This window comes from Panthera pardus, unplaced genomic scaffold (genome assembly GCF_024362965.1).
Source record: "Panthera pardus isolate Hobbes unplaced genomic scaffold, ASM2436296v1 HiC_scaffold_6, whole genome shotgun sequence".
NCBI classification, from domain to species: Eukaryota; Metazoa; Chordata; class Mammalia; order Carnivora; family Felidae; genus Panthera; species Panthera pardus.
Window position 1 is genome coordinate 34,225,005 of NW_026526991.1, and position 26,838 is coordinate 34,251,842.

At 34.1% G+C, this 26,838-nt stretch overlaps 1 protein-coding gene across 5 annotated transcripts in view; it reads right to left on the reverse strand.

The window, feature by feature from the left end:
• The window catches only part of LRRIQ1 (leucine rich repeats and IQ motif containing 1), a 213,340-nt gene that overhangs the window by 176,857 nt on the left and 9,645 nt on the right, over nt 1-26,838 (reverse strand). For all 5 annotated transcript variants that reach the window (XM_053895107.1, XM_019434723.2, XM_019434722.2 and 2 more), the window contains exons 4-10: nt 25,649-25,740; nt 24,128-24,245; nt 22,894-23,117; nt 18,149-18,223; nt 13,345-14,976; nt 6,283-6,435; nt 3,890-4,040 (exon numbers count right to left, since the gene is read on the reverse strand). In XM_053895107.1, coding sequence (XP_053751082.1) covers nt 3,890-4,040; nt 6,283-6,435; nt 13,345-14,976; nt 18,149-18,223; nt 22,894-23,117; nt 24,128-24,245; nt 25,649-25,740 — 2,445 coding nt within the window. The remainder of the gene's footprint in view (nt 1-3,889; nt 4,041-6,282; nt 6,436-13,344; nt 14,977-18,148; nt 18,224-22,893; nt 23,118-24,127; nt 24,246-25,648; nt 25,741-26,838) is intronic.

Consider the following 26,838-nt stretch of genomic DNA (forward strand, 5'->3'; position numbering starts at 1 on the left):
CCTTCATTCCAGCAACAACAAAATTATTTCTGTCTTGTAAACTAAAATTTTAAAATAAAAATTGTATCAAAGGTATCACTATTTCCATATGGGAGAAAATACGAGTAGTCCCAAAGCAGGCAGCACGGACACATAGGCAAATAAACACATTAAAGAATATTATGCATTATATTTTCAAAAGTGTGCCTTGAAATGTCTGCAAAAGCTTGCTTTTTGAAAACAACTATATTTTTCCCATATTAAAAAAAAAAAAAAGGAAGATGATGGTGACTGCCTGGATCCAACTCTCCCTGTATCTCCTTCAGAAATCCATAATGAGCAACAATTAAATAAACATACCCCAACCTATGCTTCCAGTATAAATGGGAGATGAAATTACAAGCTGATTTTTTTCTAAGTGGGGTAATAAGCATCCACAACCAATACAATCCACCCTACTCCACACTGGTACAGAGGGAATCCTATGGAAACTGAATAGATAAGTAAGAAATGGAAATGCTCCAGTGGTGGGAGAACCCATGTATTGTCAACAAGGCCTCCTCCCAGAAAGAGATAGCATCATCCTGAGTGTGATGACAGTGCTAACACCAAGTGTCTACGATGAATTACTAATGCAAATGGCCATGTGCTATAAATTTAAAACTGGATCCAAAAATAGAAACCAAATCTATGCTGTACATAAGTACATACCTAAAACAAAGTGCTTCGAGATGTTTTGTTTTGTTTTGTTTTGTTTTGTTTTGTTTTGGGTTTTATGGCCAGGTAGGCAAATACAAACAAAAATAAAATGTTGTTAGACAAGGTAAAGTTTAGTCTCAAAGCATTAAAGAGAGAAAGAAGGGAATTTATAAACTTCAAGGCTAAAATTCACAATAAAGATAACACAGTTAAGAATATCAGTGAAACAGCATAAAGCAACACTCATAAAACAGAAACCAAAGAATATACAAAAGTAAATAGACTGAATAATAACAAATATATTTATACTAGCTCAACTCCTTCAGTCTATGATGGGTCAAGTAGACATAGAAGATCTCCAACAAATGATCACGAAAGTAGGTCATAAAGATAAAAATGTAAACTCCATACTCCAACTAAAAACAATGACCTCCTTTTTAAGTACACATGAAACATTCCTGAAAATTGACCACACATTAGAAAATCACAGTAAGTTACAAAAAGCAGAAGCGGCACAAAGATAAGTCTCTCACTATAATACAATAAAACTAAAAAGAGTAACAGCAACAACACAAAATGGTCTTACCATATAGAAATTTTAAATCTTAGGTAAAAGGCAAAATATGTCATAAAATTGTAGAACTGATGAAAACACAGAGGTTACGGACTAAACAGTGCTCACAGGAGAATGTATAGACTTCAAGTATTTACGCTGGGCTGTCTGAGTGGCTGGGTTGGTTAAGCATCTGACTGTGGGTTCCGGCTCAGGTTATGATCTCACAGTTTTGTGAGTTCGAGCCCTGTGTCCAGCTTTGTGCTGGCAGTGTGGAGCCTGTCTGGGATTCCCTGTCTCTCTTACTCTTCCTCTTTCTCTGCTCCTCTCCCACTTGCACTGTTTCTGTCTCTCTCAAATAAATAAACTTTCTTAAAAAAAACATTTATGTTAACAAGAGTGAAAAAGAATAAAAATAATTGAATTAAACCCATAGAATGTTCCTGACACTATCTTCCTAAATTACAGATGTCCTTTGCATCAGCAATATATATTGCAGAACATTAACCTAAAGATATAACTGATAAAGTATGAAATGATATAGGTATCCAATTAGGTATTATGGCAAATGTGTAAGATTAGAAACCACCCAATGTCCCTCAACCAGGAACCAGTGGAATAAAACCTTATCCATCCACAGAACTGAATACTATGAAACTATGAAAAAAGAATGCTATGAACTCCATAACATGCTGTTAAGTGAAAAAAATCAACATAATGGACAGTACTTAAAATATTCTATATTTTTGTTTTTGTTTTTTACTTTTTTAAGTTTTGTTTATTTATTTTGAGAGAGAGTGTGTGTGTGTGCACATAAGTGAGAGCTGGGGAGGGGCAAAGAGAGAGGGAGAGAGAGAGAGTCCCAAGCTGTCTCCACACTGTCAGCGCAGAATCCTATATGGGGCTAGAACTCAAGAACTGTGGGATAATGACCTGAGCTGAAATCAAGAATCGGACACTCAACCAACTGAGCCACCCAGGCACCCCAAATATTCTCTTTTGTGAAAGGATTAGCATGTATACATGTATCTCTTAGATATATGTTGTAAATGTATATTTACATATACATATATACACATAAGTGATATACATACATTGTATACATATATACATGTTATACGTGCATATATACAAAATATCTATATAAAAAGTAGATATGACAACAGGGTGAAAAGACAGGGAAAAAAGAATGATCTCTTTGAGTATGCCTTTTTTTAATGTAATTTGAGTAATGTAGTCTGTTTCACATATCAAAAATAAAATAGAATCAAATGGGAAAGTGAGCTTTCTTCCATTACCCCATCTACTCCCATCCCACTCGCTGAAATTTCAGTCCAGATCACATTTCCTAATGATTATAGTAAGGAGAAGGTGGAAAGGACTACTTTTTGGGGGTCCAAAAATTTAAGCTATTAGTATTATTCCAGTGTAAAAAAGTTTTTTTTAACTTGTTTATGTATTTATTTTGAAAAAGAGAGTGAGCAAGTGGGTCAGAGAAAGAGGGAGAGAGAGAATCCCAAGCAGGCTCTACACTGACAGTGCAGAGCTCGACGTGGGACTCAAACTCACAAACCAGGAGATCATGACCTGTGCTGAAGCCACGATTGGGATGCTTAACCAACTGAGCCACCCAGGTGCCCCAGAGTAAAATTTTTATCAAGTTCCTGCCTTTTTGGCAATCTTGATTATACATTAACCATTATTTAAGCCCCTATCAAGGCCCTTGAGAATTTCACAAGTGAAAACCGAACAGAGAATTTTAAGCCAGGCACTAAGAAGTATAATGAGATTTTTATTTTAGAGTGATCCCACTGTTAACAGTCTAGAAGTAAGCTGAAGTTGAATTTCAGTAGGAAGAGGAGGGAAGTTGGATAGTAAAAAGTGAAAGCACAAACAGAACACTTTCACAAAACTTGACAGTCAAGGGTAAGAGCAATGAGGCAATGGTAGAAGTGAATGGCAAAAGGAAGTGTTTGACATAAGACAGGTGATAAATGATAGAATAAAGTATCAAAGGAAACTGACAGTCTTAGAAAATATAAGGACTGGCCTTAAACAAGAAAAGACATTTTCATTGCTGAATTATATGGATTATAAAGCATGAGGGTAGAAACAGACATAGATAAAAAGGGATACAGATATACAGATGGAAGGATGGAAAAGATTAGGGTGATGCAAACTGATGAATTCTTTCTTTCATGTGGTGATAGCCTTATCTAAAAAAGGAAAGGTTAGTACAAGTAGGGTATGTAGGCAAGGAAAGGAGTGATGACAGGGATTTTTAGGGAACAGTTATGACAGTTGCTAAGTGCAGAAAGCATAGGATCCATAAACATATGATGGAACAAAGCCAGGGCATTAGATTCTGTAGTATAGCTCAGATCACTACTGGTTATAAAAACAGGAACAGGTCAGTGAATATAGTAATTTAAGGAGCTACTAATAACTAGCCATTTACCAGTGGTGGGAGCATATTCCCTTTATAGATTTTAAAAATAATTTTACTTCCTTCATGCACCTGGATAAAAGATTAGATAAGTATGGCACAAATAAAATAAGCAAATTAGTGATGGAGGCCTGTTCTTGAAAAGGAATAAATGAAACAAAATGTAATAATGAGAAATAAATGTCAATATATTCAAATTCCCTTGCTCTTACCAATTCGAGTGATTTTATTATGTGAAAGTTCAAGATTTTGGATATTAGTGCAGCCATCCAAACCATGAAAAGAAGTCAGTTGATTTTTATTAAGAAGAACAACACAGAGATTTTCCAAATTTTCACAATTGATAGACTCAATATGGTTTTCCTAAAACAAAGAACAAATGTAATTAGTTTTATTTCAATGGCTTATTAATGAAACATTTAAGGCTTACAAAAAGAGGAAGAGTGAGATGTGATCTCCAAGCATACATCCAAATCTCTGACTTTAAGACAAATATGTAGAATGTTATGGTATCTAGATGAAAATAGTAAGTAATCTAATAAATTATTAACTAATTTTGTACTTATTAATAATCTTTCAAAATACAGAATACAGATGATCATGTAACAAAATATTTCAAGCAATCTAAATGAACAAAAGTGAACACTTGGTCATAGTTCCTTTAAAACTATCATTTTAAAGACTGAAACAAGTTGAAATCTCCCCACTTCCCTTCCTCAGTCCCTTTTGCCCCCTTCCTCTCCAAAGAACAGCAATATTGTGAATTAGGTATGCTATCTCATGTGTATGTTTATATTTTTATTACACATACATATCTCTGCAATACATAATACTGGTGCAGTGTCAAGATCATGTGTCTAGGATGTAACAGCAATTCTTTTTTTTTTTTTTTTTTTTTTTTTTTGCAAGAGAGAGCACAAGAGGGAGAAGAGGAGGGACAGAGAGAGAGAGAGGATAACAGAGGATACAAAGCGGGCTCCATGCTGACAGTAATAAGCCTGATGTGGGGCTCGAACCACAAACTGTGAGATCATGACCTGAGCCGAAGTCAGACGCTTAACCACTGAGCCACCCAGGTGCCCCAACAATTCTATTTTTTAAGACCACAGAAGGATAAATGGGCTTTTAATAGTCTTAAGGGAGTAGTCTCATAGCATCCCCCCTCAAAATATTTATGAGCATAAAGCCTTTGTCTAATGGAGTGAACTTAAGAAGCATAAGAAATCCAGAAAGTTTTAAAAGAAAATCAGATTGGTGGAAACACTGCCTGTGTGAACTGAAAAGAATAAGTCAAATGAAAAGAAGCCTCAAGCAACAACACCTGCCCCCATCCTCTATGGGAAAAAAACAGGCTGAGAAAAATTCTCAGGTGCAAACAGCACTCCTTCTGGAAAAAGAAGTATGCCTTAAGAATACTTCTCAAATCTTCTTCAGAATTCTGAAGAATACTTCAGTCTGTTCCAGTGGGCAAAACCCAGAGTCATAGAAAACTATTTTTATGGAGAACTGAGTCCTCATTAAGGAAATGATATGTGTTCAGCTATGGAACAGGCACTGCTATGGGCTTCTTGCTTTCTTTCATTTTGAATGGGAATGACTATTGTAACTAATCAAGCCCTATCTCACCACGGTCTGTGAGGGTGTTACGGGGGAGGGAACAGTGAGAGAAGATAACTTCTCATTTTATATCTCACAGATCTCGGACTTGAAAGAACTCTATCAGAGCATGTTATCTCCACTTGGGTCTGAGTTAGATGAGAAAATTCTGTGCTTCAAGTGTAAGTCTGATGCCACAAGGTGATGAGATTTGGGGGTTTCTGGCACATGAGTGTATTTTGCATGTGGGAAGGATATGACTCTTTAGGAGCCAATGGGTAACTTTGGTAGGCCCCAATAAATTTCACCAACCCAGTATTGACACATCGACCCAGTCCCCTCTCACACAAATTCAGACTTGGTGAGCAGGATGACAGCAGATGCTTGATAAGCATTTGAATATTGGAGATTTGTCTTTCTGGTGGGACTGGGCGATTCTGTAAAGAAGCTCAAAATGGAAGAGACAGACAGACACATACACACACACACACACACACACACACACACACACACACACACACAGAGTGAGAGGGAGGGAGAGAGAGAGAGGAGAGAAAGAAAGATTGAAATTCCAACCTCCCAAGGCATCAGATATATAAGAAAAGGCCTTTTGGACATTCCAGCCCCAGCTTCAAATTACATAAGAGACTCAGTCAACAAAACATGAAGCAGAAGAAATGCCCAGAAAACCCAGGCCTCAATTCACAGCCCACAGAACCAAGAGCAAATAAAATGGTTGTTGTTTTAATTTACTAAGTAATGTCATTTGTTATGCAGCAAAAAGTAACAAAAACATCTGCAAATAGAGATAAGTGATTCCAGGTCATACTTCCTAATCAATCATCTTTCCTCAATGGTTCTCACAAATTTTGGCCCTTGATCTCCTTAGACCCTGAGTTATAGGTTATTATAGAAAACATTTATTTAAAATTATCATTTCTAACATGTAAGCATAAGTCCATTTTATATTTTATTATAGGATAAATAATGAGGAGAACGGAGGACATACCTGTGCATCAATGTGCTTCAGCTTTTTGCAGTTACTCAGGCTGTGCAAAGAAGTTAATCCACAGCGTCGAAGAGACAGAAATTGAAGATTTGGACACTCTGCCAGTGTGGAAAGACTACAACCTGGCAAATCTTGAAATGTAACTGTTGTAACCTAGAGAATGCAAGAAAATTGGAGTGCATAATATTATCTAAAAATAATGAATATAAACTATATTAGCCTTGCAAAATTGTTTTAAAAATTCATCTAAGAGGCGCCTGGGTGGCTCAGTCAGTTAAGCATCCAACTTTGGCTCCGGTCATGATCTCATGGTTCATGCGTTCGAGCCCCGCATAGAGCTCTTTGCTGACAGTCAGAATTGATAGAATCCTGCTTTGGATTCTGTGTCCCTCTCTCTACATCTCCCCCGCTTGCACTCTGTCTCTCAATAATAAATAAACGTTAAAAATTTTTTTAATAAAAAAATTAAAATAATTCATCTAAAACACTAAGGCTATATATTGAAAATTGACTTACTAACAACTCAATTTCAACTAAATTATCTAGCCTCTTTTTTTTTTCCTCACATGGAAAGGACAAATAATGCATCATCCATGACCAATTCAAATACAAAAAAAGCAACATGCATAGAAGCAATAATATAATCGTTTATTAGCTCACTCCCTGATTTTTCACCAAATTCACTTTCTGTGTGAATTATTTTGGCACTATTTTGAGGACTATACTACATAAATGTTTAAGATCTGTATCCTAGGGATACCTGGATAGTAATAGGAGCCACAAAATGTCAGGGGATAGATTTTGTACCCAACCCTCCATGCTTCAACTAGAATAGCTCAGTTATCTTCCAAAAACAAAGAAAATTTGAGAAATTATAGAACCTGAAATAAATAGAACCATGCAGGGGCGCCTGGGTGGCTCAGTCGGTTAAGCGGCTGACTTCAGCTCAGGTCATGATCTCACGGTCCGTGAGTTCGAGCCCAGCATCAGGCTCTGTGCTGACCGCTCAGAGCCTGGAGTCTGTTTCAGATTCTGTTTCTCCCTCTCTCTCTGCCCCTCCCCTGTTCATGCTCTGTCTCTGTCTCAAAAATAAATAAACGTTAAAAAAATTTTTTTAAAAAAAACTTTAAAAAAAATAGAACCATGCAATAAGTAAACCATGTAATAAAAATAATTTCATTTTACAAGTCCTCTGAATTATAATGGTATGAATCATTCCTTACTAATATACTCAAAGCATATAGAATCTGTGATACAACAAATCATGAATGGTATATTTTTTCCTGTATTTCCAAATACTTTGGAGATCATACATTTATGAAATTTCTTATTACTGAGATATTACTGTGGACTCAATACTTCACAAAGCTTTTTTTCTTAAACAACTTTTCTATCTTTTTGGTTTTAGTCTTTTTAACTGAAGAAAATTCAATATCAAAGAATGTGCTCAACTTTGTGGTATGTATATTAAGGACTACACTTAAAGTTCCACAAGAATATGTCAGATAACAGGAATATTTTTGGATTGCTGAAAAGCACTCTACTTATTAAACTCAAGAACTCTCACATAAGTAAAATGGCAGAACAATAAATATAATATGTTGGTTCTTCAGTATAATTGAGTCCATGCACTGAAATAACTATATATGCTAAATCATTGTATAGTAAGAATACTTTCACACATTTCATATCAAAAATCCTACCTGAGGCCAGGTTTCCCATGTACGGAAAAGAAATTTTAATATTATTAGCTTCATAAGAAGAGTCTAGTATATATCATACTGAAAACAGAGATTCAAAAAATGTTCTATTGAAATTCAAAGCACTATTGCTTCAGAAAAAGCTAGAAAAAGTACAAAACTCCTAAGTACAGTAACTCCTCTTCATATGGAATATTTCCTATGCATTAAATTAAACTGAAAGTTTTAAATTTACATGTTTATATAAGTGAATGGAAGACCATATGGTCCTGGAGGTATAAGGAAGGAATTAAGCCCACTCCTTACTTTAAATAGCAAAAGTAATAATATTTTTTAAATTTCAGGTGAAATAAGTTTTTAGTATAATTATTTCAGGAATTTTTCAGTTATTATAATCTAAAATAACTTTTGAAACAAATTTCTATTTTATGGTATCTCAGAAAGAAAAATATTCATCCATTTGTGTCAAGAAAGCCACAGTATATTACCCATTTAATTTGTCCACAAGAGAACCTATAAATTCTGTAATTGGGAAGCTAGCTCTATACTAAAAAGTGAAAACACTATTTAGAACTAAGCACTTAAAAACTGAAAACTCCTGGGGCACCTGAGTGGCTCAGTCAGTTAAGTGTCTGACTTTGGCTTAGGGCATGATATCGCAGTTTGTAGGTTCAAGTCCCTCGTAAGGCTCTGTGCTGACAGCTCAGAGCCTGGAGCCTGCTTCAGATTCTGTGTCTCCCTCTCTCTCTGCCCCTCCCCCGCTCACATTCTATCTCTCTCAATAATAAATATTTAAAAAAAAAAAAACCCTGAAAACTCCACAACTGCAGATTTATAGTAACAAATGCTTCTCTACCTTCTAATGTATATTACCTTGCTTGACTTCATAATACGCTGCTTACAATCACCTATGTAAACAATAAGGTTCTAGTTTTTATGATGTGGTCATTTCTCTAGTTTAATTTAATTACAGTAAAGAAGTGACAACTGCTCGTGTCCTTGTTAATGGTATCCACTTTCGAATATGAGGTATTTCAATAATATTTCCTCCTCCCTTTTATTGAAGATTTTAAAATTTCCTTATGATGTAGCAATTTATTATCTATTCTACCCTAGGTTTTGCCAAACATGAGATCAAAATAAATTTTTATATTAATCATGTATTGATCTATGCATGGCAATAATCAAATAAAACTGCTTTATGCCCCAAATATTAAGGTCAATATAAAATTAATACTCATAGGCATTCACCACTTCATGGTCAGCCTGAAAAAGAGCAACTGAAGCATAGTGGATGTTCACTAAATGCTTCTGAAATAAATGAAGGAATAAATTGCCCTGCGGCAAAACTAAAATGTACTAATAGCATTCACAGTTTCTTTCCTTAATAGTGAGTAATATGAAGATATTTCAGATACTAATATTTTCAAACTCTTATAACTTGAAAAAACTGTTCTACCTATAGAACCTTTGACCCATTCATTATATTTTAATACAAGATAACAAATCAGTTTTCTACTTAATAATCATCTATAGGTCCCTAAATCCTTGACAGATCATGGTACATAAAATGACCTAAAATAGCTGTATAAGTTTAGAGATTTCACTCTCAATTATTCTCGAGTTCAACATAAGGAGTGTCAGTCATCTATATAAACTGTAATTACAAAAATAATGAAAGTCATGACTCTTGGTTTTGCTTTTGGCAGAACATCTGTTCAGTGACACAATTTTAAATCTCTTTAAATAATATCATTTGAAAAATCAGCTGCAAAGAGACTGAATCTGAGTAATTACCGGCTTAAATGAAACAGAATCTAACTTTTAGTAGTGCATGTACCATTACAACACCAGTTTATTACAATTTGCCTTGTATAAGGATGTGAAAGATTCTGATCTAGAAGTTAATCAACAGCTGAGATGCTATCCTTCATGCCATGTTATAAAGACATATAAGAAAAGCCTTAAGTTTAGTACCTTTTTTATGGTTATTTGAAGCAAGTTATCGTTAGTTAACAAAATACCAAAAATAAAATAAAAATGAATTAACTAGAAAAAATATATATTAGTTATCAATAATCTTTGCTTGAGATCCAAGTTTGACAATAACTATTATATATACTAGGAGTCCTAGGCTATAATCTTCATATATATTATTTCAAAACTCAACGATCCTATCCAATAGATATTGCTCTTCCCAGTTTATAGAAGATAAAACTGAGGCTCAGAAAAATCAAGCACCTTGCCCAAGGTGACACAGCCAGTAAATGGCAGATATAGAATTAGGACCCTCATCTTACTTGATATAGGGCTTGTTAGTACTTTATTAAATTTTACTTAAATAAATTTTCTATTAATTTCTTTTTTCATTAATACCTTCTATCTAAGTTGTGAAGCTAGTAGTAACATGGAGAATAAGGTCAACATTCAGTTGGAATTATTTATTCATCCACTTATCCCTCCTCCCACTCATCCATCCAACAGTCGAGTAATGAAAACCACTATTTGCCTGGCCATATGTAAAACAGTATAGACAAGAGGCAGACCCGATTTCATGAGCCAAAGGCTGAAAGTGAGAGATTAATATAAGCAAAATGAATTCATCATTGGGTGAAATTCTAGACGAGTAAAATTTTCTCTTCTAAAGGTCTCCTCCAGAAGGGCCTTCCAAAGATGGCAGCAACTGATCAAGATAAGGACAAAGAAGTGGAGCTAAGAGATTAGAAAATCAAAGTAAGGGAGTCATGGGTCAGTAGTAGTAGTGAATAATGACACCAAGATAAACCATCTACCAGAGTCATTACAAGATGGTAGTTTATAACACTGCTGCATTTGTAGACACATTCATAAATATCTTTCAACTTTATGCTGCATACTTGATGCTTCAAAGAAAAATTAAATGTTTGAAATAGTTGCGTGAGTAGTGGTTAGAGGATTACAGTGTCCTTTACAACATTTCTACTCAAATTAATCCATGGACCAGCACCAACAGCATCATCCAAGGGCACTGAAAAAAATGCAGAGCATTGAGACTAGCCACTAGACCCAATGAATCAGAATCAGCATTTTAAAATTTCCAGGTGATCTGTATACACAGTACAGTTTGCAAGGATTTGCTCTAAGAAATAAGAGGGTTAAGGGGCGCCTGGGTGGCGCAGTCGGTTGGGCGTCCGACTTCAGCCAGGTCACGATCTCGCAGTCCGTGAGTTCGAGCCCCGCGTCAGGCTCTGGGCTGATGGCTCAGAGCCTGGAGCCTGTTTCCGATTCTGTGTCTCCCTCTCTCTCTGCCCCTCCCCCGTTCATGCTCTGTCTCTCTCTGTCCCAAAAATAAATAAATGTTGAAAAAAAAAATTTAATAAAAAAAAAAAAAGAAATAAGAGGGTTAATCCTCACTTTACACACATTGACAAGAGTTTCACAAAAGAAACAGTGGATAGGAGAAGAAACACCAAGCAGACAGGTTCACACATCTTAACCTCCTCAGTGCTCTTCTTGTTGAACAGAGCAAAGACCCAGAATGAAAGAAAAGAGCACCATTGTTTTTCTAACTTCAGTTTACATTAGAAACAAGTACACAGTGAGCATGAAACTGTCACTCAGGCCTAGCTCAAACATATACATAAAGAAAATTACCCAAAGTGAAAATTAGTAGCTAATGTTATAAATTCAGAAAGCTTACACTAGGGGCATTTGGGTGACTCAGTTGGCTAAGCGTCAGACTTCAGCTCAGATCATGATCTCACAGTTCATGAGTTCAAGCCCCACGTCAGGCTCTGTGCTGCCAGCTCAGAGCCTGGAGCCTGCTTTGGATTCTGTGTCTCCCTCTCTGTCTCTGTCCACCCCCCCCCCCCCTCCAACTTGCACTCTGTCTCTATCAAAAACTTAAAAAAATTTTTTTTTAAAGGAAAAAGAAAAAGAATGCCTGCACTAACATCTTAGGGAAAGTAGAAAAAGAATGATTCCAGAGATAACATAGCCAAAGAAAAAAATTAATAGAAGAGTTAATGAGTGATTCTATAGGTAGCCCTACAGATCTGATGGAAATGAAAAATACATTGCCTAGGAAGTAGAGGAACTTTAAAGTAATTCTTGTTCTTTATACTGCTTTTTCACATTCCAGAGATCTCTTTAAAGCCAACTATCTTATTACCCTATCACAGAATCTCTGAAATCTTATTTATAGCAATTATCCAGATCTGTAGTAATGTATTTAACAGTGTATTTATTTGTTTAAAGCCTTTTTGTGTACCAAAGTTAGCTCCATAAGGTCAAAGATAGGTTTCTTTCTGTCCCTTCAACAATACATATTAATCTATCATATTGGACAGATAAATATTAGTTGAGTGAATGAATTTTAAAAATTCATATATATTAACATGAATATTTCTTTTCATAGGCATCTGTCTATATCAAAAAACTAAATAAATTTTAGTGAATACTTTTCAGTTTCCGGCCCTAGACAAATATATGTATTTTAATCATGAAGTCCTTTCTAGTATTATACCACTTGAAATATTTTTTTTTACTGTTTTTCTACATATCTGTTAGTTTCTGTATTAATTTTGGTTGAAATATGGGCTTTATAAACATAGAAATTAGTAGCAGTTGATGACAATTATTTTAAATGTCAGTATATACGCACCGTGTTTATATAGCACATGACTAAATTCTAGAGTCTTCTATTGTAAGCCCTTCTTTCACAGCCCTTGTCAAGTACAGAGAAATCCACTTCATTCCAAAACAAACCAGTAGGTGGTATTGTGCCCAAAACTATAGCAAAGTAACTGAGTGTCAATTTTGGAATTTCCTATTCTAATTCAACACTAAATTCCCAGCTGCCTCCATTCTTAGAAGCTTAATAATAGCTACAGGAACCCTGAACATGGCTTCAAGATATAAACCAAAACTTTTTATAGTGCTTCACTGAGAAAGAAGATGCCTTGAATCATTTTAACTGAGATCTTTTAAATACATCCCCTCTCAAATGGGGGCAATATCTCATTAGCAATATCACCGATTAAGAGACAAAATTCTTGGGACGCCTGGGTGACTCAGTCAGTTGAGGGTCCGACATCAGCTCAGGTCATGATCTCATGGTGCCTGAGTTAGAGCCTCGCATCGGGGTCTGTGCAGACAGAGCCCGGAAACTGCTTTGGATTCTGCGGCTTCTTCTCTCTCTCTCTGCCCTTCCCCACTTGTGCTTTCTCTGTCTTTCTCTCAAAAATAAATAAATATTATTTTTTTTTAAAAAGAGGCAAAATTCTTGGATACAAAATATGCCTTCTACTGATATTTTTAAAGTTAAATTTTAGAGAACTAATTGTAATTAAATATGAAAAAGTATTATAAAGTTATAAAATACCTGCTGTAAAGTATTCCAAGGGCCACACTGAAGAATGTCTAGTGTATTCAAAGGAGGCATCGTGTTGGCTGGGCATTTTACAGGTCTCTTTGTCCTAACAATTTCCTTTTGTTGATTTTGCTTGAAAATTTCAAACCAAGGTTTAAATGATTTTATCCAAGCTAGCCTCTTTTCTTCAATAGAAGATAGAAGTGTTGACTTTGGTAAAGTACAGGTCACAATATTTTCACATTCAGCTCTATTATTATGACATTCTTCTGCGGTTTCTTTAATTTGAGACTTAAGAGAGTTTACTTCTTTAAAAACTAAGGAATTTTTTGCATCAAAACCTCCCAAATCTTCACAAAGAGCATTTCTTCCTAAAGTATAATCTTGCTCATTTATTTTGTTTTCTATATTTATCATGGAATCACTGCTGTTAAAAATCACATCACTATTCAGAGTATTGCCTTCTCGGTTCTCCTCAGTTTCTTTGGAAATTAAATCAACTTCTTGTTCTTGTAGTATCACATTTTCCCCTATATCTTTAGGATTTTCTAATTTTAGTGGTTGTTGCTTCACTGAAATTACTAAAATATTATTCTCTTCATATAGTGGTCCATTCTGTTCTGATATCTCTTCTTTTTCTACTTTTTGTACCTTATTCTGTTGATTATCTTTGATTATTTTCTGTGCTTCATTGTTTTTCACCTTGTTAATTCCTTGACTATGTCCTAATATTATTGTTTGGGTGTCTTGTCTCACATTCTCATTTATGGCAGGTTTCACATGTTCCCCTTTTTGCATTTGAGACTTTAATTCTTGCAGATGAAACTGTTCATTCACGTTTTCTTTCAGACCTGGGTATTCCAATTCGGTTTTTTTGTCTACATCTTCACATTTTCTTTCTTGCGTGACGATTTTGGTGGAATGTTGTTGTTTTGCTAGGTTTTCATTTTCTACTTCCATTTCTATTTCTGCCAAAATCACCTGGTTTGGTATAGAATCTTTCCATTGCACTTGCATTGGCTCTTTTAATACAAGCTGTCTACCTACATTTTTTCTCTTAGTTGATTGTTCAACTAGCCAGAGGGGAACATCTTCCCACTCCTTTGACTTTTCCTCCCCTACCTTTTTGGCTATATCATCCTTATTCTTTGATGTATCTTCAACAGTTAAATGTTTTGCATTATATTCACCTTTCTTTAATGCTCTACTTATTATTAGCTGTCTGCTTGCATCTCCTCTTAATCTTAATTTTTCCTTGTTTAATAGTTGCTCTTTTTCTCTTCTCACGATGTTCTTTTTTTCTTCATATTCTATTTCTCTCCTCTCCCTTTCCTCTTGCTTCTGCTTTTTTATCTCTTCTTCAATCTTTTGTTCTTCCTCCAATCTCTTTCGTTTTTCTTCTTCCATCTGTCGTATTTTTGCTTCTTTTTCTTTCCACTCTTGTGCTTTCCTTTTCTTACTTTCTATTTGTTCTTTTATGATTGGACCATATTTTTGGTAGACCACAAATGCTTTATATTTAGCTTGAATTTTTACAGCTGCATTATGATGCAGTTTTAACAAACGCATTTTTTCTTTTTCTTGCAGATCTTTAAATCTTGTTCTTTCTTCTTCTATTTGTAGATGCAACTTTTTAATAAACTCCTAAAGTAAAGTAAGATAAATACCAGTATAAGTGAACAATATTATTAAAATATCATATAAAATATAGGCTGAAAACAAATAGTTAACTTGAAGTCATAATGAAGTTACTATAAAATTCACTTAGAAGAACCATTTATTTTAAAGGATATAATATTTTAAAATATTTGAGAGATTTGATCAAGTTAGTAAGTTGACATTCTAATATTATAACTATATTAAGCCACTCAGATATAAATTGAGGAATTCCTTGAACATAGAAAGCATATGAAATTAGAATAGTACAGAGAAAAAGCGAGAAAAACCACAAGCCAAAATTTGTGTAGGGGAAAAGGACTTTAAACTTTCCCAGAGCTAGCACAGGGACTGCAGACACAGGGAATTATTTGGTGAGATGATGATACCAGGAAGGCAAGGTAGAGCATACATATAAGCAATATGAAGAACCAGCCTAGTCACACATTTTTATCCTTTCTCAACTATTACGAGAGCTGATAAGCACATACTACATCAAATGAGATCATTGGGTTAGGTGAGAAGACGTCATTGTCACTAGAGTCCTAAAACAAAAGTAAACAGGTCAATAAAATTCAGCAACTATTGGAGAAAAGCTAACACAAAGGATGTGAGGCAATGAAAATACTTGAACAAGGAGAAGGAAGAACTAGTTTCTGAGGAAAGGTAGGTACTAAATAAAAATTTAAATATTTTTTAGGAAAAATATGTTTAAATAAGAATAACTTTATATAAAAATAAAATGAAAATATTCAAATAAAAAAATATGACTCATTCATACAAAAAATCACACTAGAATGACTTTAAATAGGTGTTGGCTAAAGAAAAACTTCCAAGTTAGGTGTTTTTCCAAAACAACCTGCAAAACAACAAAGACATGAAATATATGACAGAGACTTTCAAGCGGAGGATCAACACAGAAACTCCAACACCACTAGTAGGAGTTACAGCTAAAGACCTGAGAAGGATTAAAGGGAAAAAAATAATACAAAAATGTTTTCTAAACCAAAAAAGGCCATAAGATAAGATAAAGAGTGGAGTTAACTTTTCACACATACACATAGACACACATGCCCTGATACACTCATATAGATGCAGCAATATTTCAGAACCCTAAGGAACGTTAAGTCCCATGAAGGCAGAAGTTATTTCTGTTTTATCCACTGCTGTACCCTGAACACTCAGAAGTGCTCGGCATGCAGTAAGAAATCAGTAAATTTGTGTGAATAAATGCAAAAAGTGAAAAATCCTAAAACTTCAAAAGAATGTAAAGAAGGAGTGTCAAATCTACAACGATAACACAGGCAAAAATATCTAAATGCGCACATGAGTTAGATCTTTAAATTGTTAAAACCAAATGGTAATAAGTCTGGATTCTATACCCCATGAAACAAATCATTCGATTGTAAAAGCAAAATGACATTATTCTCAAGTGTGCAAAATAAAGAAAATTTGCCATCCAAAAATCTTTTTGACAGGTATTTAGGCATGCATTCCAGAAAATGAAAACTGAGTCCAGAAATCAGGGGATACTCAGGATTCAAAGAACACTAATGATCAAAGAAACCATTAACACTTAGCACTATCTTCTACTTTCTTCTACTATCCCACTTAAGAAGTCAGCTGTTAAGTTCACTGTAGCTCCTTTTAGGTAATGTGCCTTTTTCTCTGGCAGCTTTTACAACTTTCCCCCCTTGTCTTGAATTTCAATCATTACACTACTAAACTCCCAGGTGTGGTTTTCTCTGTATTGATTCTGTATACAGATCATTAATCAACTTTGAATGTTCAGATCGATTTTCTTTTAAACTATTTCAACCATTATCTCTTCACCCACTGTTTCTGCTCCTATCCTTCAAAGGTTACTAGTATACACATGTTTTATCTTTTCACTATACATCATATATTTCTTGTACTCTCTTCTGTCCTCCCATTTTTTTTTTGTCCTCTCTGTGCTTTAATTTGGATATTTTCTGCTGACCTTGCTTCAGTTTCACTAATGCTCTCATTTGCTGAGTCAAACTGTCAAACTTATGCCCTGAATTTTTAAATTTACATACTGAACTTTTCAACTTTGTAATGTATACTTGATATTTCATTATAGATTCTAGTTCTCTTTTCTTAGCATCTATCTGTTTAACATGTTGCTATGGAATGATAGTTATAGGTATTTTAATGGCTCTCCTACTCCAACATTTGGGTTACCTGTAGGTAAATTACTATTGTCTTTTTTTTCCCTTGTCATTCATATGTACTGTCTGTTCACATGCCTAACCAACTTTTTTATTTAAATATGCACCATAGAGAAAATCATATTATAATATATAACATCAAATCAATACACTGTACCATCTTATGCAATGTTAAATGTCAAATATACATATATTTTTTTAAATGGATAGTAGAAACCTACTTTTTCAGGAGTATGTTTATATAAAGAAAATACTTGAAAGATAAAGAAAGGTAGAATGTTTAGCTGGATATCAGGATTATAAGAGGTTTATCTACTTCATGTTTATAATTAAAATAATTTTATATAAAAATTTCTATTAAAAACTGTTTTATAGAAAAACATAATTTTATATAAAATTTTATATAAAATTTATTTTATATTTATATTGCATATAAATTTATTTTATATTTATATTATATATAACATATATTACATTTATATTATATAAAATGTTCTTTTATATTATATATATTATATTTATATTATATATATTATATTTATATTATATATTTAAATAAATCTTATATAAAAATGAGTTAAGTAAATTTAAACTTAATAAATATCATTAGAATGATCTTGAATTCACAAGAATTATTTAACATTCAATTGTGTTCAAGAAATGAGGTAACTTTCATAACCATCTTCAGTCATAATGAAATATTCATAATAGCATGTTTCCTCAAATCTTAAAAAATTATAGAATTATAATTTTACATAGACCTGTTCACTCACTGACCCACTTTATTTTAATTTTTAGGGCATTATATTTCAAGGATAATTTCTGGTGATTAATGAATTTTTTAAAGTCTTAGTAAATTAAATCCTATATCAGCTAGGCAATATTACTTTTAAATGTCCATTTCAAGTATAATAAATATTCCAAATGAAGAATAATTATCATGATGTTTAAAAAGAAGAAATAGATACCTCATGCTGTTTAAATTTCTCTTTCCATATTTTCTCTTCTTTATGGAGTTCATCATTCATCTTGTCCTGTTCTTGCTGAACATACGGTAATATTGAGATATTGTATTCAAATATCAAAAAAATATATATACTTATTATAATTGGTTCTCAAACCTGTATTTGTAAATAATAGTTAAAGATAAAAACTTACCCAACGATTCTCTGTTATTAGTAGTAGTATAACAACTTTAATCTCAACCTAAAGTGTCACATAAATGATACCTAAAGTTCCCATTTTGAGCACATGAAGATGTTGGCAACCTGGGAAAGCTTATTTGTGTATGTTTATGTACATAGTAAAATGTATTCACTAGATATGCTGTTGGACAACACGAAAATTACAAATATTAATGTTTGTAAGATGAGTTTTGCATTACATAATATTTTTCTCTCCTCACCATCCCATTTAACTCACATAACCCTTCAGTTCAGTGGATAATGGTTGTTTTTTTTTTGATTAGCATCTATTTTGTTAAGGCTCTGCAGAATAAACAAGATCAGTAAAATGTAATCTCTTTCCTCTAAAACTTTATGGAAACATTATCATAAATTCCCATATTATCTCAAATTTAGCAGAATAAATTTATCGCAAGAGAAGACTATAAAGGATCACAGCAGAAATAGATGTTATAACTGGAGGATCATCAAAGGCTTCATGCAGAAGACTAGTTGAAATGACTAGGCTTTCAAGAAGTTAAACAGACATGTTAAGCATTTATTAAATGTTTTTCAACTAGGAAGATGACTATAGTTCTGCTTTTAGGAAAATTAAAAGGTTACCTTAGAAAGAGTTAAAGACAGAAAGCAAGAGTCACTAAAGAGATAATAAAGTAGGTATTAGAAAAGTCCATGTAAGAATCAAGGAGAGCCCTCTGTAGATAGGGTGGCAGGACTGAGAACAGATATAAAGACAATGTAAACATAAAATTTCCATAAAATACCAGATGATTGGAAATAAAGGAAATGGGAATATTTCTTTGGATATAATCTTACATGATGGGAATTAAGCACAGAAATAACAAAATCATTCTAGGGGTGCCAGGGTGGAGTCGGTTAAGTGGTCAACTCTTGATTTCCACTCAGGTTGTGATCACAGGGCTCCTGAGATGGAGCCCTGCATCCAGCTCTGTGCTGATAGTGCAGAGCCTACTTGGGAGTCTCTCTCTGCCCCTACTCTGCTTGCACACTTTCTCCCTCTCTCTCTCTCTCTCTCTCTCTCAATCTCTCTCTCTCTCAAAATAAATAAATAAATATTTTTTTAAAAAAATCCTTCTGACAGGACTATGGTGAATGGGTTTGTGGAATACAAGGCCAAAAGTAGAGAGATCGGTTAGAGAGTTTAGACAAGCTAGACATTAGGACACCCTGAACCATGGAGTAACAGTAGATTAAGTGTGTGGATGAAAAGATGGATAATATAACTTTAAGAGGGAAGAGGATAATAAAGAGAGGGAAAGGGGCGCCTGGGTGGCGCAGTCGGTTAAGCGTCCGACTTCAGCCAGGTCACGATCTCACGGTCCGTGAGTTCGAGCCCCGCGTCAGGCTCTGGGCTGATGGCTCAGAGCCTGGAGCCTGTTTCCGATTCTGTGTCTCCCTCTCTCTCTGTCCCTCCCCCGTTCATGCTCTGTCTCTCTCTGTCCCACAAATAAATAAAAAAAGTTGAAAAAAAAAATAAAAAAAATAAAATAAAATAAAAAAAATAAAAAATAAAGAGAGGGAAGAGTCAAAGATGGTCCTTATCATTCCAGCTTGGACTATGATGATAGTGTAGCTCATCAAAATAACAAATACCTGAGGAGAAGCACAATTAAGAAATAAAGACAATGAATTCAGTTTTAAACATATTAAGTTCTGAGTGTAAAGTATCTGTAGTAGAGTTATGTAGTTGACATTGTTTCTGAACAGCCGTAGCTGTGGCTGAGATTATCAAGAGAGAAAGTATATGAAGAAAAATAAAAGGACAAAGGAAGAAATCCTTGGTCGTACCATATTCAGGGAGAGAGACAGAGACAGAGAAGGCTAAACTGGATATAAAGTAGGAATTGCCAAACACATAAGAAGAGAATCAAGGCAGCATGGTCCGATTTAAGACAAGGAAGAGAGAAATGGTCAACAATCAAAATTTTACTGGCATAAAACGCTACAGAGGTCAATATAAGAGCTGAAAAAGAACCTGTGAGTATGGAAATAGAGAAGTCATTGGTTATTTTTGTTAAGAGCAGTTTAATTTAGTAGAGTGGTGATGATATACACCTAGTAGGCTTAGGATTTAATGAGAGACAAGGACATAAATACAGCAAAAATAACTACTCTTTAATAAGCCTGACTCTGGTAGCTAGAGCTAAAGAGAAGCTAAATTGAGATATATGATCAAAGCTGATCTCATGATTTTTCTTGTGTTTTGTTTCTAGGATGGGAGAAAATTGAACATGTGTATAAACAGTAAGAAAGAAAGAAGTTGATAGGGGTGTTTTGGGGTGTTTCAGCATATGAGGTAAAACTAACAAAGCAGGGGTAAATTGGAAAATGACAGATACAGAGCAGAGCAGGGAAAGCTAACCTTTAGTAGAAGAAACCTTTCCTACTGAGAATGGAGCAAAGGCAAGAAAAAACAGCAGGGTGAATATAAAGGTAGATGCAAACTGATACAGGATTAGAAAATAAAGTTTGCCATTGATGCAAAAATGCTATGTGATTACTTGCCAATAATGAGGAGGGAGAAGTTGGGTAGAACTCTTAAAGAAAGAGATTTACAATAGTTGTTAAGTGGAATGCAAGAGGAAGCTAACAAAGGACACAGAAAAGAACTACTGAAAGAAAATAAATTTCATATTTAGAATCCATCATAATAAAATGATGGAACGGTCATTGGAAAAGTGTTAAGCCTCAAGGCATAACAAAGCATACATTTAGGAATTCATTAAAATATTCCAAACTATAATTTTATGATAAAGCACAAATTACTTTTAGAAACTAAGTTAGAATCTTTGAGGGTGGGCCCCAAGTGTTAGATCTCTCTGGGTCATCTAAGCATATAGCTGAATCCTTTGACAATGAGGTAGTCAATATATTTTTGCTTTAAAACAATTAAAAATGTCAATTTATTTGAAGAGAATTTAAAAGTCAGATGTCTTCTAAATCTGAAAACACCACTAACAATCAATAACAATGATGCATTTAAGCACAAGACAGCAAACACTACTCTAAAATCTTAATTATATTAAAGCGTTTCCTGGAATTAAAAAAAAAAAAAAAGCTTCTGACTTTCAGAAATGACTGATTAAAATGGTCTGTGGGAAGGAAAACATAATGAAAGGAAAGTTAAGGATGCACAGTTCACTATTAGAAAAAGCCACAACCAAACTGGCTCTGTAATATAATTGCTTTTAATTTATTTTCTATAAAATCAGGAAATGCAATGTACTCAACATGGAGGGCTAGAATACCCTGAACTGCATAAGTGACCACATGCCAATGCTGTCTACACAGAACAGTCAAAACTATTAAGTTGTGGGTAATATGTAAGTCAATTTTAGTAATGTAAGACAGGGAAGTCAGTCCTGCCTGTTACCCACACATTCTAAGCTCATGGACATTCTGATGCCCATAAAGTCAAGTCCTAAAAATTCACCAGTTTCTCAATACACCACTACCATGACTTGAAGTTGTGGACCCCCTGGGGTAGGGTTAGGAGGAAACAAAAATAAAAACATAAAACTCCTGGGGCTCCTGGGTGGATCAGTGGGTTGAGTGTCTGACTTAGCTCAGGCCATGATCTTGCGTTTGTGAGTTTGAGCCCCACATGGGGCTCTGTGCTGACAGCTCAGAGCCTGGAGCCTGCTTCGGATTCTGTGTCTCCTTCTCTGCCCCTCCCCTGTTCATGCTCTGTCTCTCAAAACTAAATAAACGTTAAAAAAAAAATTTTTTTTAAAACAACAACATAAAACTCCTTCACACCAAAAAATCTCTGGCCCAGGAATTAGCTCAATATGGGAGCAAGGCATAGGCCATCACCTACATGGTTGAACCACTTCAACCAAATGTTTCATGTAATTGCTATATATTAGACCATATAGCAAGGACATTTCATGATCAAGTAAATTATGTTGCCTTCTTCCATGATAAGAAGTGTATGAAAAAACAACAGTTTATGCTCTAAGTATCAGCCCTTCTAGGACAATCTTTGTAACTTCATAGACCCAGGGGACCCCCAAGATCCAAAGAAGCATCTGAAATTCCAATGAATTACAGTGAAAACTAATCAAGAAGTCCATAGTAAATCCTATTACCACAGTCAATTGCTTCAACTATCAGAAGTACTTAAAACCCACAGAACAGGGTGCCTGGATGGCTCAGTCAGTTAGGGTCTGACTCCTGCTCAGGACATGATCTCACAGATTATGAGTTCGAGGCCTGCATCGGGCTCTCTACTGTCAGCACAGAGCCCGCTTCAGATCCTCTGTTCCCCTCTCTCTGTACTCCTTCCCCACTCAGGCTCTCCCCACCCCCTATCCCTCTCTCTCAAAGATAAATATTAAAAAAATATTTTCTAATGTCATTTGGTCCAAAAAGTAAAATTCTATAAAAAAAAATACACAGAACATAGCTCAATCCACGCCATAATCCAAAACACCAGTACTATTCATAAGTAGTTACTGATTCAAAAAATGTATGAAAAACAACAAAAATAAAAAAAAAATCCTTACCTTGTGAATATTCTCTAATTTCTTCTTTTCAACTTCAAACTGTTTCATCCAGCAATGTCTCTTTTCTTCTTCTTCTTCAAATTGCTTTTGTTCTCTATCCCTTTGAGCTTTAAGAGTTTCTTTCTCTTGGTCTTCCAGTTCTTTCTGTTTGCCTTGCCAAGCTTCAAAAGACTGCCTACATCTTTCTTCCACTTCACAGTATCCAAAATTTATATCAGTATCATCTGCATTTATGAAGAGAAATATTATTATTATTATTAAAATAATGCCTTTCAGTGTGCCTGGGTAGCTCAGTCAGTTGATTTCAACTCCTAATTTCAACTCAGTACATGATCTCAGAGTTGTGGGATTGAGACCCACATTGGGCTCTCTGCTGGGCATGGAGCCTGCTTAAGATTCTCTCTCCTTCCCTCTTTCTGCCACTCCCAGCTCACACTCTCATTCTCTCAAAAAAGAAAAAAAAAATCTAACCTCTCAAAACTGATTTAATGTAAAGTATAAGGGTAATTTTGAAATGAAGAAATAATGTCAATGTATTACCAAAGTAAAAGGGACAATATGCAAAAAATACATTCTTAAATATACATAAAAATTCTATTGCAGTCATATATAAGGGAGTTCCATTTCAGTCAATTAAGAAATTACATAACTTGCCTTAAACTATATACCACAAAACTTAATGTAAAAACATAATATGTGTGTGTGTGCTGTACTTAAAAGATACTTAAGGAACATAAAGGACACTTAAAAATCCATGGCTGAGTATATCTATTTCAGTCAGCTATATAGATGGAAAATTTTAAATATATTTAAATCAAGTTAATTTAAGAGGTATAAAAAACTATGAAAATATGGGGTCACCTTGGTAGCTCGGTCGGTTAAGCATCTGACTTCGGCTCAGATCATGATCTCATGGCTCATGAGTTCAAGCTCTGTGTCAAGCTCTGTGCTGACAGCTCAGAGCCTGGAACCTGCTTCAGATTCTGTGTCTCCCTCTCTCTCTGCCCCTCCTGCTTGTGCTCTGTCTGTCTCTCTCTCTCTCACAAATAAATAAACATTAATTTTTTAAAAACTATGAAAATATGAAACTAAATAAGTACAGTAAAGCATAATAATTTTCAAATATCAGGATTGTATTTTTTTAAATGTCAAAAGAAAACTCTTAATCGTTTTTCAGATAACTATAGTAAATCACATTAAAATTATCCAAACTATCATTGAGCATTTAGCCCACCTGACAAAACATGTTCATCTACAGGCAAATCATGAGGACCAGGCTCTGGAATAGAATCAGGACTGCTACAATGGGTTTTACTCCTCAGAAATTCTTCTTTTTCTATTTCAGATAACATCTAAGAGGTTAAAAAGAATGCCAATAATTAAAGAAAGAGTCAAGCAATTGCTTTAATAATGTATCAAGTATTTACATACACATATCTAGAACTTTATTTACTTTGAATCTCTCTCAAATACAACTCTATAGCACACTAAAAATGTTTTCCCCATGCAAACAGACTATATTTTGCCCTCCTTATTTTTCAGAATTCTAAGCACTCTCTGATATTCATCCACACTATTCAGTTAAACTGCTTGAAAATCTGTGGAACGAATAAGTCATAGGAATAAAAGGTATAGCATTAGGAATGCAGTCGATGGTATACAGCCATTTATGGTAACAGACGGTAGCTACATTTGTGGTAAGCATAGCATGATGTGTGGAGATGTTTTATTACTCTGCTGTATACCTGAAGCTAATGTAATACTGTGTGTTAACTATACTCAAGTGAAAACAAAGAAATTCCTTGAAAATTATTTCCAAATGTTTCTACTAATGTTTTCTTCCTAATATATTTCTATATTTCTCAATTAGAGTGATTGCTCACATATACAAACTGCTGATACATTCAGTACATTTAAAAAACAACTATTTGCTACTTTAACCTAAATTATGAAAAAGTCATAATATTGATGAATACTTTTCCATAATTAGACCTGCACCATATTCTAGCTGGTAAGATATAGGATATCTATTTCAATGAAGTAGCAGTATGATAATTCAAAATTAATATTTCAAGTTTGTTACCAAAAAAAGGGGAGTCAAGAGACATATATATATATATATATATATATATATATATATATATATATATATGCAACTTTCAAATTTCACTAAACATCATAGGGACCAGGAATAGAGTTAGTAAACTTAGATATAGTTGGGTAAAATGAGAAGTAAAAGAGTCCAAAATGCTGAACCTGTAGAAGAAACTTTCTCAAATACATTTCTAGAGGTTTTAACCAAAAATGCTAGGCTCTCCTTTCATATTATTTCTTTAAGAATGTTTTTATTTTATCTTTTTTTTAACTAACATAAGATGTTCTATTTTTAAATTTTCCATAGGGTATTTAAAGTCTCTACTGTAACAGTACATTCCTAAGCAAGGTAATTAATATTATAGTCATTGTTTTCTTCCTTGGAGATTTTAGGGAAAAAATAATCACACAATATAGTTAAATTTCCAAGTAATGATGGTTCAAATCACTATTTCTAATATTTTTAAAGGTTGATTTTGAGTTGTTGTCTATTACATGCCAGAGAAAAGCACAATACTAAAAATTATTTGCATAAAAATAATTAAATTTTTAATTTTTAGTCAGTGAACTTTAAATCAGTGAACTAGCATCCTTTATAAGAGGGAAAGGTAAATTTCTAACTGTAATATTGAGTACTTTCAGTCAAATATTGATCATATACCTTTATTAATTGTTCCGGATTTTCTTTATGTTCAGTTGATAATTCTATCTTTAAATGCATATGATTATTAGAAACCACTCCATAACTATAGTCTAGAGAAAGAAAAAAATATTATAGCTTTAAATATTAGAGAACAAGGCAAAACATGTTAAAATCTCAAACGCTTTCGTCATCCTTTAATCTCAAATTCTATCATAGTATATTCTTTTTTAAAATGTTTATTTGTTTTGGGAGAGAGACAGAGAGAGAGAGAGAGAGTATGTGCACATGCGCATGAGTGTGGGAGAGGCAGAGTGAGGGGAAGAGAAAGAATCCCAAGCAGGCTCCATGCTGTCAGTGCAGAGCCTGACACAGGGCTTGATCTTAAGAACCATGAGATCATGACCTGAGCAGAAAAGACTTAGATGCTTAACCGACTGAGTCATCCAGGAACCTCTATCAGTGACTCGATGATGAGTCACACAAAACAATAGGAAAATAATGAAAAATAAAGAACAGAGGAAATCTGTAATCTTTGTCCTCAAAATAAAAGTAATAAATTTATAAAGCACTCTTTTGATCACCTTTCATATTTTATACTGAAGTTTATTTTCCATGTACACAGAATAATGCTGTTTTATACTATAATGACGCCCTAATTAGCAATCAACAAAAGTTCAATTCTACCTGCCAAAAACTAGCAATATAAGCTTGCACAAGACATTAAAAATACTTTAATAAAATTACTAATTTAAAAGATTATAATTACTAATGTGAATGAAGTGACCTTTCATTCCTGGTTTTATGCGTTTTTTGTTGAATTTTATTGTCCTGTTACCATTTGTGTAGATGTAGTTTTTTTTGTCCTTATTCAGCTAATGTGTTCTATCCTGGGAACCTCTCCTACTAGTAAACTATTTTTTACAGATGACTGTTCTGCTGGTTAACTACCTCTTCACACCAGTTTTGTCCGATAGCATATATTGTCTTCAACACCTACTCACAGCCTTACCAGCATGATTTCCTATGTGAGAGGTTGAAAGCAAAAATAACATTCTACAGATTTCTTTGAAGCCAGGTTTCAGAGGGTGATTTAGATTCTGTGATATATTTAAGTCTTTATTTTCCTAAAAATATTACGTGTGAAGACTAAAGACTTCAGCTAACTGCATTCCTAATTAAGATCTAACTGTAAATGCATACAGAAATCT